This window comes from Mastomys coucha, unplaced genomic scaffold (assembly GCF_008632895.1).
Source record: "Mastomys coucha isolate ucsf_1 unplaced genomic scaffold, UCSF_Mcou_1 pScaffold22, whole genome shotgun sequence".
Taxonomy (NCBI): Eukaryota; Metazoa; Chordata; class Mammalia; order Rodentia; family Muridae; genus Mastomys; species Mastomys coucha.
Window position 1 is genome coordinate 223,398,091 of NW_022196905.1, and position 14,079 is coordinate 223,412,169.

The 14,079-nt window shown below is 54.5% G+C and overlaps 2 protein-coding genes across 2 annotated transcripts in view; one reads left to right on the forward strand and one right to left on the reverse strand.

Annotated features, from left to right (window-relative positions):
• The window catches only part of Prdx2 (peroxiredoxin 2), a 4,235-nt gene extending 2,934 nt beyond the window's left edge, over nucleotides 1–1,301 (forward strand). The window contains exon 6 of the mRNA XM_031340615.1: nucleotides 985–1,301. Coding sequence (XP_031196475.1) covers nucleotides 985–1,070 — 86 coding nt within the window. The 3' untranslated portion in view covers nucleotides 1,071–1,301. The remainder of the gene's footprint in view (nucleotides 1–984) is intronic.
• A 2,785-nt stretch (nucleotides 1,302–4,086) lies between these two features.
• On the reverse strand, nucleotides 4,087–5,934 carry Junb (JunB proto-oncogene, AP-1 transcription factor subunit). Its single transcript, XM_031340613.1, has one exon. It carries the CDS (start codon nucleotides 5,611–5,613, stop codon nucleotides 4,579–4,581), a length of 1,035 nt encoding a protein of 344 aa, XP_031196473.1. The 5' UTR covers nucleotides 5,614–5,934; the 3' UTR covers nucleotides 4,087–4,578.
• Between the last annotated feature and the right edge of the window lie 8,145 nt (nucleotides 5,935–14,079).

The following is a 14,079-nucleotide window of genomic DNA, read 5'->3' on the forward strand; positions in this document are numbered from 1 at the left end:
CACACACACACACACACACACACACACACACACACACACACACATGTATATATATATTTTAAAGGAAAGGGTCTCAATATGTATTCATGTTGTCCTGGAGCTAGCTGTAGTTCAAACTGGCCTTGAACTCAGAGAGATCTGCCTCTCCAGTACTGGGGTTAAAGGTACAAGATACCATGCACCCTGCCCCCCACACTTTTAAAAACTTCTTTGTGTGTTTTTAGTCATCAAAGCAAAGCCCCAAACATACTAGACAGTGCTCTTTCACTGAGCCATGCCATACTTCAGCATATGGAAGAGAAAACAGACCATGGGTGCAAAGTTTAATAAGGCTAAGGCTAAAGGAGAGAGTGACTTGAAGGGGCTGACACAGGTTTGTGACCTCAGGTCTTAGGAGCTGGAGCAGAGGATCACCAGGCCAGCCTAGGCTACAGATGGAGACTAAAAAGGGTCAGCTTGGGGCTACATGCCTGTAATTCCAGCATCTGGGTAGCAGAGGAAGGGGGATCAATGCATGTTTGAGGCCAACCTGATCTATACAGAGAAAATTGTAGGCCAGCCAGAGACCCATTCTTTAAAAAAGGGCTGAAGGACAAGTAGGTGTGGAACACTTGTCTGGCTTGCACAAGGTCCAAGGCTCAAACTTCAGGACTTTTGGAGCTGGGCATGGTGATACATATCAGTTAGGAGGCTGAGATAGAATCACCGTGGATTCAAGGCCAGCCTGGGGTACATAGTTAGATTTCCTCAAAAGAAAAAAAAAAAAAGAAAGGAAGGAAGGAAGGAAGGAAGAAAAGTACAGACGGAAACAAAATGATGGGACAGAAAAATGTCACTTCAAACCGGTCTAGGCAGGGTCTTCTGTCCACTTGCTTTTAGCTCCCAGCCTTTTATTGTGCAGCCTGTGCTCTCGAATGAACTGCTTGTCCCTGACCTTGGTGGGGGAGCTGAGCCTCACATGTTCATCCTTGTGTGTTTCTCTAGTCTGTCCTGCTGGCTGGAAGCCCGGCAGTGACACCATCAAGCCCAGTGTGGATGACAGCAAAGAATACTTCTCCAAACACAACTGAGATGGGTGAACATCGGTGAGCCTGAGTCTTGGATCTCATCTGTGCCCCAACCTGGATGTCCTGTGCTGGCCCAGAAAACGCTAGATCTTCCTCCGCACTCTGAAGGGGCTGGAGGCTAGGCCGAGGCTTTCTCGTTACCCACCCGGAATCTGGTGAATAGTGACCCTGCCCTGAGCACACCCAGCTGTGCCCAGGTCTATAGGAAACCAATAAAGTATTAGGGACAGTGAAGTCTGTGTTGTTGTGTGTTTAGTAATTGACTCTACACACTTACACTCTGGCTGTGCAGCTGGCTCTGTAATTACTTCTCTTCACCACAAGGTGGAGGCATTACCCCATTCAGTCCATGGCCTAGGCATGGTGGAACACAGTGAGACCAAACAAACTCAAGGGCTTGAGGGATCCTTTAAGAGCACTTGCTGCTTCGCTGAAGACCCAGGTTCCATTCCTGGGAACTTAAATAGTTGCTTACAACTCTCCTTAACGTCAGTTCCATCACCCTTGTCTGGTCTTCCAGCAGCAGGAGGGCACATAAATATGGGCAGAACATGCATAGACATAAAATAAGTACTTCTGTAAAAAAAAAAACAAAAAACAGCGAGCGTTCTCTTCTCCCTTCTCTTTCTACCGCCACCTTGCCCTTCTCAATAAACCTCATGTGGAACTGTTACAAAAAAAACATGGGTGGGCATTTTACTTCTGGATTCTGGTTCTGTAGACTGGTGCTCATATCTTGCCATTAACTATATAAAATGGTATTAACAGCTGGGATCTGGCCGGCGGTGGTGGCGCACGTCTTTAATCCCAGCACTTGGGAGGCAGAGGCAGCGGATTTCTGAGTTCGAGGCCAGCCTGGTCTACAGAGTGAGTTCCAGGACAGCCAGGGCTACACAGAGGAACCCTGTCTTGAAAAACAAACAAAAACAGCTGGGATCTTCACTGGGTTTTCACGGATGGGAATAAAAACTAAAGTCAAATTGCTGTGTGAGTTCAAGTCTGTGAACCTCCAGACAGGCTCTGACCCATTTTTGGTACATGGGTGCGGGTTAAGCTAGGAAGTGGGTATTTCAGTGAGCTGTATGTACTGGGCTAGCTTTTCTTTCTGAGTTTCACTTCCATTTCACAAAACATAACTATGTTTTGACATGAGTCCCCACACTATGGCTCCTTCAGCCTCAGCTTATTCTGGGGTCCTGCTGCTGTTGGAGTTCCCCCTTGGAATTCTTTCCCCTCTTTTTACCCCCATGCTAGGGATGGATGGAATCCATGGTCTCTTGAATGACCTGTAAGCCCTCTACCGCAGAACACCTAACTATCTCTTGGAATTTAATTTGTTCTCAAAGCCCCTGGTTGGGCCTCCCCTGAGGTCATCCACCCTACTGTGGTTCGTTCCATTTCAGGCACACTCTTCGATGTCTTCAGATGATCTTGCTTTGACTACAAGAATCATGCCGAGCATTCCTTTCCTCTGTCCCCATCCTGCTCAGGGTCTCTACCCTGGCAAATCTGTTGGAAAGCTGACAATCCAGTCTGTAGATGAGCTTGCCTCCCTTGCCCCAGAAGGCACATTTTGAACGGGTCATTCCTCTTCCTAGTTCTCATCACCATATTCAAATTATGTTTGCTTTCATTACAAAAAAAAAAAAAAAAGTGGCGTTTTGTGGGCGCGAGGGTGCAGTGCCTATGGAAGCCAGAAGAGGGCATTGCATCCCCTGGAACTCAAGGTGGGTTGTGAGCTTTCTAAGGTGGGTTCAGGCGAAGCACTATACTTGTATGGTCTGGAATACATACCCTTAACTGCTAAGCCATCTCTCCAGCTCCTCTTCCTTTTTTCTTTAGAGACGTGTGTGTGTGTGTGTGTGTGTGTGTGTGTGTGTGTGTGCTCACAGGCATGTGAAGGTAAGTGGTTTTTCCTCCTGAATCCAGGAATCATACTTAGGTTATAGTGGCAAGCATCTAAGCATCTTTACCTGCCGAACCATCTCATCTCACCTACCCCTATCTGCTTTTCCTTTCTTTTTTTCTTCTGTCTACACTGTGGTCCGAGTTGTGTGAAGTTTTTGTTCGTTTGAGGTCAGATTATGTTTGGTTTGTTTTGAGAAAGGGCTACTATATAGCCGAGACAGGTTTGAGGCCCACTCTCTTTACTACTGAATCATTCCTCGGCTTCACCTAAGTGGTACAGTTTCCTTTGCGCTGGGGTCTTCCAGCTTCAAGGCCACCCACATCCCACCAGCAACCAGCAGCTTTGAACCACCTCGGCTGCTGAGGAGCGGGCTGTGGCGACGCCCAGCTGCCCAAACAACTGCCTGGACAGGACCAGACCTGGCAGTCGTCGGCTTCTGGCCTGGCACACGGGGGGATGGGGGGCGGCACACTGGCGGGCGGGCGCCGCCCTTCCTGGCGGGAGCTGCCCAGCCGGCCGTCTGCAACTACAGGGAGGCTTGCAGTTACCCTCCGCCGGGGTCGCTCCCACGGAGGGGCGTGGGCGCGGCGGGGCTCCGGCGCCAGTCTGTTGCAAGCCTCTCGGGTGGCTCCCAGGGCTCAGGAGAGCACGGCCCTCCTGCCGCGGGCGCCCTGGACCCGGGCCTGGGGCTTTCCGCGCCCAGAAAGCCGCCTGCCCGGGAAAATCCCGGCCCCCTTCCCGGCGCCGCGGCCCTGCCCGGCAGAGAGGGGGGAGGGGATTCCCGGAATCTGCCCGGAGACCGCGCTGGCGTCACGGAGCCGAACAGGCCCATATATGGGTAGCGCTTCCGTAACGTCAGCGGGGAAAGCCCCGGCGCGCTCCGCTGGGCGGGGCCCTGCTTGCACATTCCGCGTTTTGTGCTGGGCAGCTCGTTCCCCGCCACTGACCGCCTGCGCAGCGTCTGGTGCCAGGGCTCAGGGGATGGGAGGTCTGGGCGTTTGTACTGGACCTTATGATACCTGAAAGGAGCGAGCTACAAACAGCACCGGGCTTGGGAGCAGCCCAATCTTCTCCCTCCATCCGCCCGGCTTGGAAGAAAGAGAGACCACGGAAATTAATAAAGACGATTTTTTTTTTACTTAAATAGATTCAATAAAAAGTCAAACACACACACAAACACATCTTAAAATAGACTTTAGACACGAAGTGCGTGTTTCTTCTCCACAGTACTGTGCAGAGGGGGAGGGCAGAGGGCGGAGGTCCCTCCCTAGTATCCCCGCAGGCTGAGTACCAGGCGGCGGGGCCAGCTCCGCCGCGACAGCCCCCTTCTCCCCTCCCTGTTAAATACACAAATATATTATATTCAATATGAATTCAGTCTTTTTCAAGGAAAAAAAAACATACAAAATACGCTGGAAGGGGGCCATGTAAACCTCGAGGTGGAAGGACTGGGCGCAGGCGGGCGGGCGGGCCGGAGTCCAGTGTGTGAGCTGCGCCCCAGGCCTTTTGGCGGGTGCCCATCGCCTGCCCCCCTCACCCCAGTGGGGGGCGGGCGCCCAGCCTTCAAGGCTGGGGGTGTCCGTACGGAGCAAGGAAGGGCTCTCAGAAGGCGTGTCCCTTGACCCCTAGCAGCAACTGGCAGCCGTTGCTGACGTGGGTCATGACCTTCTGCTTGAGCTGTGCCACTTGCTCCCGTAGGATGCCGGCAGTATTCGACAGCCCCGCGTTCTCAGCCTTGAGTGTCTTCACCTTGTCCTCCAGGCGCGCGATGCGCTCCAGTTTCCGCTTCCGGCACTTGGTGGCCGCCAGCCGGTTCCGCAGCCGCTTTCGCTCCACTTTGATGCGCTCCTGGTCTTCCATGTTGATGGGGGAGACGGGCGGCGTGGCGTCGCGGCTGCGTGCCTCCGGTACGGTCTGCGGTTCCTCTTTAAAGGCGGAAGCGCCGCGACTCAAGCCCAGCTGGGCCGGGTGGCCGCCCGCAAAGGGTGGCGCATGTGGGAGGTAGCTGATGGTGGCCGTCGGGTATGAGCTCCCAGTCCCGACGGCGGTTCCGGAACCTCCAGAGGGTGCAGAGGCTGGGGAGTAACTGCTGAGGTTGGTGTAGACGGGAGGCGGCTCCGGACCAGCATAGACGCCCCCTGGCCCGGCCTGAGGACCCCCGCTGGCGCCCAGGGACACGTTGGGGGGCGTCACGTGGTTCATCTTGTGCAGGTCGTCCAGGGCTTTGACAAAACCGTCCGCAAAGCCCTCCTGCTCCTCAGTGACGCCGCCCCCTGTACCTCCACCGCTGCCACCCCCACGGGGGTAAAAGTACTGTCCCGGAGGCGTGGGCGTCGTCGTGATCACGCCGTTGCTGTTGGGGACGATCAAGCGCTCCAGTTCCGTGGAGGCTAGCTTCAGAGATGCGCCTGTGTCTGATCCCTGACCCGAAAAGTAGCTGCCTGCCCCACTGCCCTCTGGGCCTGGACCCCGCGCCCCAGGGCCCTTGAGACCCCGATAGGGATCCGCCAGGTTGAGCGCCAAGGTGGGTTTCAGGAGTTTGTAGTCGTGTAGAGACAGACTGCCAGGGCTCCGACCGTATCCCGCCGCTGCGTATGAGTCGTCGTGATAGAAAGGCTGTTCCATTTTCGTGCACATCCGGGCGGCCTGGGCGATCTGGGAAAGGTCCCCCTGAAGGGCCGCCCCGGGCCTCGCTGCGGCGAGAGGCGAGCAGTCCTCGGCTGTGGTGGGACCTGGTGTCCGGTCGCGCGTCCTCGGGAGCAGGAGACGGTCGGCAGCGGCCAGTTGGCAGCTGTGCGTAAAAGCGCTGCTGGGCTTCCGGAGCTCTTCTTTTCCTCCGTGATGAGCCTGCTTTCTCGGCGTCGCTTCCCTCAGTTCCTCGCTCCCAGCACAATCCAAAGCTTGCCTGGCCACCCTCAAGGTCCCAGTGCTCGGCCCCAGCCCCAAGCTTTTATACTGAGTTTGTCAGCTGCGGAAGTGCACTCGGATTGGCCGACGCGGGAGCCAGGCCCCCGCGGCCCCCTCCTAGAGCGTGGGGAAGGGGAGGAGGCGGCTCGCGTCACTGTCAGGAAGCGCGTGTCCTTGTAAACAGCGGCCACGAGCCGGGTGTCTCTGCGCGGCTGCAGGGGGAGGGGTTGTGGAGACAGAGACACCCAAGCAAAGGGATGTTGAGGGGCCGAGGCACATGGGGTTAGGACTGCGGGAGTACAGCCCGGTGGTTATGAGATCTCTGCAAGTGGAGATGGGGTGCCTCAGGATATACCCGGAAAAGTCTCGCGGGACCCAGAGTAGCCGTGGTTTGTGAATTGATAATACACTAGAAGAACCCAGAAAACAGGGAAGGTACAAAACGGGGGCAATTGTTAACATTTGACCTAGGAATTAACCAGAGATCCTGGGTACAAAGTACTTAAAGAACTGGAATTGTCACAGGTGGGAGGAAAGGGTCAAGAAACAGGGCTCTGGTACCTTTTGTACAAGAAATGAAAGAAATGAGTAGGGGCTCTAGAGTTCATAGATGAGTCTGAGGGGTTCTCCCATAAGTGGAAAAGGGAAGGAATTTGGGGGGGTCAATTTAAATACACAGAAGGTGAACAAGGGTGAATTGGGAACGCAGGAGTAATAGGAGTAGAAGATGGGAACATATCTAGCAAAGGTTGGGGTCACTGTGGTTATTTGCAAAACTCTGACGGTGAGTTAAAATGGTCAGGACATAGCTTCCTTCCGAGTTGTAAAGGAGGGTATCTGAGATCTGCCTGAGAAGATGACTCGGAGGATCCCAGAGACAAGGGACTTGTACGAATGAGGCTGTACCTCGTAAGTGGTCTCTAGGCACTGACATACCCTGTACTGTAGCCCAAAGCCCTCCCTTAGTCACCCTGGGCTCGCCCGATATCCTGTCAGCTTTTGGAGGGCCGACGGGGCGGGATAGCTGGGGTGCGGTCGCCCAACCCCACTCCCTTCCTTAGAAACAAGCTAGGGAAAGAGAGCCGAGGCAGGAAGTGTGGCAACAGCCCCGAGGGGGAAAGAGCCCGGCCCTGTCTCGTCATTGTGAGCCTAGGGGATGGTGCGCCCTACCCTGGACCTGCCAAATTCTGCTCCTGGGAAGAGGAACCCCAGCAAGCGACCCCCGGGGGAGTCACAACCCAGCTACAGACGCCTCTAGTAATAGTATGTTCTCCCCCATCTAGAAATGGTTCAGCCTGCAACCTTCGGCGACTACTAAGCCTGGCAGCCGAGGACTGTTCCATTGGCCTGCTGAAGGGGGATGCAGCCTGGGAGCGGGTCCTCGTCACCAAGGCAACAGGCTGGAGTCCGCGAATTGAATTGGGGGCGGGGCACCCCCCTGAATTTCTCTCCCCAGCATCCATATTAGGGCACAGGAAGAGGTGGGACTAGTGCAGTCTTGGGGCGGCAAACTAGGAGCCAGGAACCCGAGGTAGCTGCCAGGTCCCAGGGCGCGCCCAGGCCCCCGGACGGCTAGTCTGGACCAGCCTCCACCGCCACCCCCGGCGGCCTGACCCAGCCCCTCAGAACAGCTCTGGGGCTGAGTCCTGTCCCGCCCGGCCAGGTTGGACCCAGCCTGGCAGGTCCCCGCCTGCCCGAGGGCCTGGGTCGGACTTTGCCCCTGGCCCGTCGGGGCGCGGAGGGGGCGGGAAAATGCTTTCAGGCATCCCTGGCGCCTGGGCAGGCTGGTACAGAGCCTCCTCCCCTGGGTATGTGCTCTTCCCGTCTACCAGAAGGTCTAGCGTCCCCAATTCCCTACCACGTATCTTTGAAGTCTGAATCCTCTTCTCATCTTACTTCCACTCAAGTCGGGGGTGAGCTACCTTCCACTACACAGAATACCTAAAAGGAAGGTAGCTCCCCACCCCACCCCCAATCTGAGGACCTTCTTCCCACCCAAGTAAAAGGGCAAAAATCGCAAAGCGAGAAAATAGGAGAACCCAAAGCCCCTTCTCCAGGAATGGGAAGGTAGAGGGTTAGATAGCAGGTGGAACTTCAAGTAGTGTGTGAGAGTCCCATCTCTTCCTCTTTCTCAGGTCTCTGGTAAGATAAAGGAGGGCTCTTCAGAGAGAAGCTTAAGGACAGGAGCTAAGTAGCAGAATCAGAGCTTCGACAGAGAAGGAAATCGAAAGAGGCAAAAGAAAAACAGCTCTGAAGGACACAGGGGAAGTCCAGTAGAGTAGGGGCACTGGAGGAGGAGGAGCTGGGGACATCCCAGTCTTGGAAGGATCCTTGTGACCCTTAAGTCCTCCCTCCCAGCTTGCCCTTGTTAGAGCTCCCCTCCCCCACTACAGTCTCAAGGGAGATTCCAGAAGCCGCTGAGTCTGCGGGCATGCTGCCAGGCCTGTGTCTCCTGCCCAGGCTAATAACTGCAGCTGACATGTGGCCTTGCCTGAGGGGGCCAGGGCAGGACGGAGGGCAACATGTTGGGAAGCCAACCTGCCTGTCCCACTGGCCAGGAGGCCACACTGACTCACCCACGCCACAGCTGAGGCTGGCTAGGCCAGAGCCAAGTCCTGGAGAAAGGCCAGGTCTGCCCAGAGAGGGTCGAAGGGAAGGAAGGTAAGAGTGGGAGGCTAGGGACAGAAAGGCAGGACAAGAGGAGACACCCAGAGAGACAGATGGGGCCAGGTGAGTCTCGTGCAGACACGGAGACTGAGAGATACTTAAGACAGGCAGACAGACTGTCTGAGAAATAGTAATTAGTATTTTAATAGCCAACACTTATATGGTTCTTACCATGTTCTAAAGTGGCTTACATAAAGTCAGTCATTGGTCACTTCCAATGATCCAGGTGGTTGCATGATGTGTGAATTTTCATTTAACAAATGAGAAATTGAGGCACAGGAAATGGCCTTTAATATGTCTCAGAGCTAAAAGTACTAGAATTGGTACACAGTCTGCTGGCCCTCTCGTAACACTACTACGTTGTAGTGTTGATGGGCATTTATGTAGAACCAACCACATACAAAGCTCTAGTGAGTAGGCTTTTTGCAAAAAGGGTCTTTCCCCTGGCCCTCAGGAGGAGAATTAGAGTTGGGCACAGAAAGGTGATACTGGCAATTATGCCAGAGTGGGGTCTTCCTTCACACTTTCTACATGGGTGTTTGCAGGGGGTGGGGAAGAGACCAGCCAGGGAGGGCAGGGCAGGCCAAGCTGGTACAGCCGGTTCCAGGCCCCTACCATTCTCACTCTTGTGGCCTGGGCACCACCTCCTCAAGTCGCCCTGCTGGCGCCAGGCCTGCCCAGTGTGGAAGGTGTAAAGATAGTCCCCTCCCCCATACTGCCTGAGCTACAGATCTGCACCAGGCTGGCCTTCCTTGCCAGGTTTCCCTACATCCCAGGGTCTAGGGCCATGGGCTACCATTCAGGATAAGGAGGAAGTTCATCCCCGCCCACCCACCAGGCCTCTCTGGGGCTTTTGGTCTTGGCACCAGGGACTTCTCCTTCTTATAAATAGTTTGGTGACCATTCTCCTCCTTGGGTCCACTGACCGGTGCCACGACTGCCACCACCAGGAAACTGGGCTGGGGGCTGCTTGTGAGTCATCCAGTGGGCAGGCTGGGGCGGGAACCCGCAAGTCACAGCACCCAGTCTCCAGTCCCTGCCCCTGGGTGTGGACTGGTGGCTGGGCCAGAAGCTAAGAATCAATTCCAGAGGTCTTCCCTAGGGAGCCCCAGACTGCCAGCCATCCTCCTCCCCTACTTTTGTGGTTTTAGGGGTCCCTCACCCCTCATCTAGAGAGGAAGTTGCTGGGTCTTCCTGGAAATATGCTCTGTCTTCACACTGATTCAACTGGGCCCAGAGGGAGTTTCCCACACAGCTGCCAAAGACTTGGGGGCCTGAGCGCCAAGGTGTCCCCTTTAAGAGAGAGATAAGTTAGAAACAACTGAGCCTGCTCAGCAGAGGAAGCGGGAAGTAGGGGCAATGTTGGGAGAGGAAGTGCCAGGATCGCTGGGTCCCGCAGAACCTCAGCAAAGGGTGGATGGGGGGAGTGTAAGTGTGGTTGGCCTGTTAGGGCCTGTGTGAAGCGCAAGATGCCTGCGCTGGGCTTCTGTTTGTCTGTTGGTCCAATCCTGCGAGGGGTGTGGGCCTATCTGTGAGACTTCAGTTCTGCTTTGTGTGCATGGGGTGGAGGTGAGCCTTGTGTGTGTGTGAGTATGTGTGTGATCTATTGGATAGGCTACATAGAGCTCTATTCTAGGCATGCATGTGGCTAGCATTTTTGTGTCTGGTTTGTGAGTGCAAGGTACATGCTTTGCCTTACGTGTGTGAAATGTCTTTATACTTCTATGTAATATATGACAGGTCTCTGTGTGTATGTGTATAGCCTATAACTGCTTGACCCCCGCCCCCCACCTTGCACATTTAGACCAGCTATGTCTATATATATATACTCCAAACATCGACAGGGGCAGGAAGTAAAACATACCTTATGTCTATGCCTATGAGAGAAAGAGCAGAAAGAGAGAGAAGCCTGGTTGGATGTGTGTGTGTGTGTGTGTGTGTGTGTGTGTGTGTGTGTGGCTGTGTGAGAGAGCATGAATGCCTTGTGTGCTCATGAACAGCTGTGTGACTAGCCACAGCTTCTGAAAGGTTATCTCCATTCCTGTGAATTCATAAATGCTGGGCTGGGGCCTGTTTCTGCCCCTCACAACTGAGAATGTGTCTCTGAACCCCCTTCCATCTGTTGGTTAGATCTATTTAAGAGATGACTGTGGCTGGCTATGATGGTATAGGCCTTTAATCCCAGGCCTCAGAAGTCAAAAGCGGGTGGATCTCTGAGCTCTAGGCCATCTGGGTCTACAAATTGAATTTCATGCTAACCGGGGCTACACAGTGAGATCCTGCCTCCAAAACAAACAAATAAACAAAGAACACAGAGAACCCCCAAGGTGATTGTATGAAAGTCTTCCTCTCCAAGTGAATGTCCACAATTATGCCTGAGGCATTCTGACTTGGTATGGAGGTGACTGTGACACCTCTGTACATTTGTCTGTAGATGTAGGTCTGTCTCTCCTGGTTTGGTACAGTGATAATATTGCTTGTGCATGTGGCCTAGAGGCTCTCAGTGTGCTTCTATCCTTTCTGGGAATGTCAAACTACGAGTGTGCACTTCTACCTGCTGATGCCCAGCCTGTGTGCAGAGCTGGTTTATCTGGGTCACACCTAGCCTGACTGCATGCTTTGTTTGAAGTTCTGGAGACTGAGTCTACTGTCTCCTCATGCTTGCTAGATCCCTGAGCTACAGCCGTGCACATCCCCTGTGGATGCCTGCCTGCCTGCGAGTTCTCTCTCCTCCCTCTAACCCTGAGGGAGCTACATCTCCAGAGCCTTGTTTCTGACTTGGCGGTAGTCACTGTATCCGCCACTGCGGGGTGTCTTACCCAGATGGATGTCTGCTTTTCTTTCCCTGTCTGTGTGTCCCTGGCTAGATGTCTCAGTAGCCTGTGTCACAGAGGTTTGTTCCTCTGGACTGGCTCTCTCAGAGTGACCGTGTATGTGTATGTGTATGTGTGTACATTCCTGCACAGCACCCCACTTCATCCCCTCCCCCGCAGTCTAGCCACCCTGGGGCATGTTTACTTTGCCCCCAGTCTATGTCTGCCCTGCCCTGGGAGGGACTGACCCTCTAGTCTGTCCAGCTAGCAGTCCACAGGATGTTCCCGAGACGCTGTTTCCGGCCACCCGCAGGTCAGGACCCAGGCGTCCAGAGTGGCGGGGAGGTGGGGCTGTTTCGTTGGGGGGGGCTCCATGTCAGGGCATGAGAATGAGGGTGGGGGCGGGGAAGGGACTAGCCCAACAGGTTCCGCCTCATTCCTGCCCCGCCTCTCACTTCCTGGGTGCCAGCCCGGGGCAGGGGTGGACAGAATGAACCCCATGGCCTCAGAGAGCGTAGGTGGGGCACAGAGTAGGTGTTTTCTGCTGGGCACCTGGACATCTAGGTCTGAGGCACCCCTCCCTACCTCTGTGTCCAGCTCTGAATTCGGAGCGTCCCACCTATTATTCATCTAATCAGCATAACAACTCAAAGAGCTGGACGTAGTTTTCAGATAGGAAAACAAGCGAGAGAAGAGACAGGATTTGAATCCAACCGAGCTCTGTACGCAGCTGAGACTTGACAAGACCCACAGCCACCTTCCCCTCTAAGCTGGGTGTCTTTGGGGTATAGTAGGAGCTCTAGTCCCCATGAGGCCAAGCTTTCAAGGGTGTTCTGAGTCAAAAAAGCCCCTGGAAAGAAATGAATAAGAAAACGATTTTAACCGTTTCATTGCCACGATAGGCTCTGCCAAAACTTCCTGTGGGCTGGTGGGCGGGGGCACTGAGTTCCCGGAGCGAGGCCGGGGGAGGATCTCTTAATTCAAGGATGGGGGAAGCGTCCCCCAGGGCTTTCGCAATGGCCAACGAGGGACGCCGGCCTGGCCTCCTGTCTCCGGAGGTGTAACCCCTCACTCGAGATCGCCAGAACTTGATTCCTAGTCCTGGATGCCCGGAGGGGGGTCTCAAAGTCCCCTCCTCAGGGGCCTGAGTCACACACAGGGAAAGCCGCGAGGCATGAGTCACCCAGGCAGAGCAGGGGGAGTGAAGCCGAGTGCGGTCTGGGGACCCCAGGGCTGGCCTGAGTCACGCACGCCCTGGCCTTACTGACCCCCAGGCCTGCGGTGCCGAGATCAGGAGTGGGAAGCACATGGTCGGCGGGAGGAAGCCAGCTCCTGCCGAGCCAGGAAGCTGTTTCCATGGCAACAGGGGGGGTCTCAGCTCACTAGAGGAAGGTCTTCCCAGCAGGGACTGCCCCGCCCAGGGAGCTGGGGAAGCCCCCGTTCGTTCTGCCCTGGGGCCCGGAGTTTCGGGTCGGGCAGGAAGGGGTTAACGGCAGTCCCCCCCTCCGAGTTTCACCGGCGCTCCAAAGTCTCTGGTTCCGCAGCACTGGGCCCCGAGCGCTCCCGCGGCTGCCCCCGCGCGCTCACGTACGCTTACAGCCACCCCACCCCCGGCTTGTACTCGCACGCAAGACCGCGTCGGGCTCCACGCACGCAGCGAACTCCATCGTGTCTCACGTCACGAACGACGCACACGCCCCCGCAATGCGGGGTGGAGTCCTCCCAGAGAAGAGTCGTAGACAGCGACAGTGGTGCGCATGTCGATCCCTCCACTGAGTTGGCTGTCTGGTGTGACTTTGACACCCCCATCCACATACAAGGTCACAAACAATTCTGACCCACAGTGTCACAAGGACACAGGATACACCTGCTGCACTATAGCAGAAATTCCTGTTCAGCTAAGCCCTGCGAAAATGGACAGGGTCACACGGTCACACAGCCACTCAAACCTAGAAGCAGAGTTGCGCAGCACATCGGCCATATAAAGTGTGTGGAAGATAACACAAACAGCCATATCCACACACAGGCAACTACATAGCCATATGAACACACTGGCGTTTACATAATGACACATCATCATCTTCGCAAAGTAGAACAGCCTCCGTCACCTCATTTGGACAAGTACCCCTCACATGGGGGGTTGTGGCTGAGACACATGGTAGAGACAGCCCTGTCTTCACAGGTAACACACATAGATACTTTGCTTGTTAAAGGGATATGATAAGCCAGGACCTATGATAAGACGGCATTATCGCCGAAAAACAATGGCTGGAAATAAATAGAGTGCCTAATAAAATAATCCATTTTCTCTACTCAGAAACACGGGTTCTACTAAATTGTAGAATGACAAAGCATCAGGGTATGATTACAGACATAGATCCTAATGCCAACCTGAGATACACGTTTCTCATACATGGAATAAATAACACAGACTGACCCAAAAGAAGAGTCATATTGAACAGTCTCATAGACTGCTTGGACTATGCAGAGAAACACAGGCGTGTGGATGAGGATCCCACTGTATAATCCTGGCTGGCTTGAAACTTGTTATTTTGACCAGTCTCTCCTTGGTAACAGAGATTCACCTGATGTTTGACCCCCTTATGCTGGGATTAAAAGTGTACATCACCAGGCTGGGCGGTGGTAGAGCATGCCTTTAATCCCAGCACTTGGGAGGCAGAGGCAGGCGGATTTCTGAGTTCGTGGCCAGCCTGGT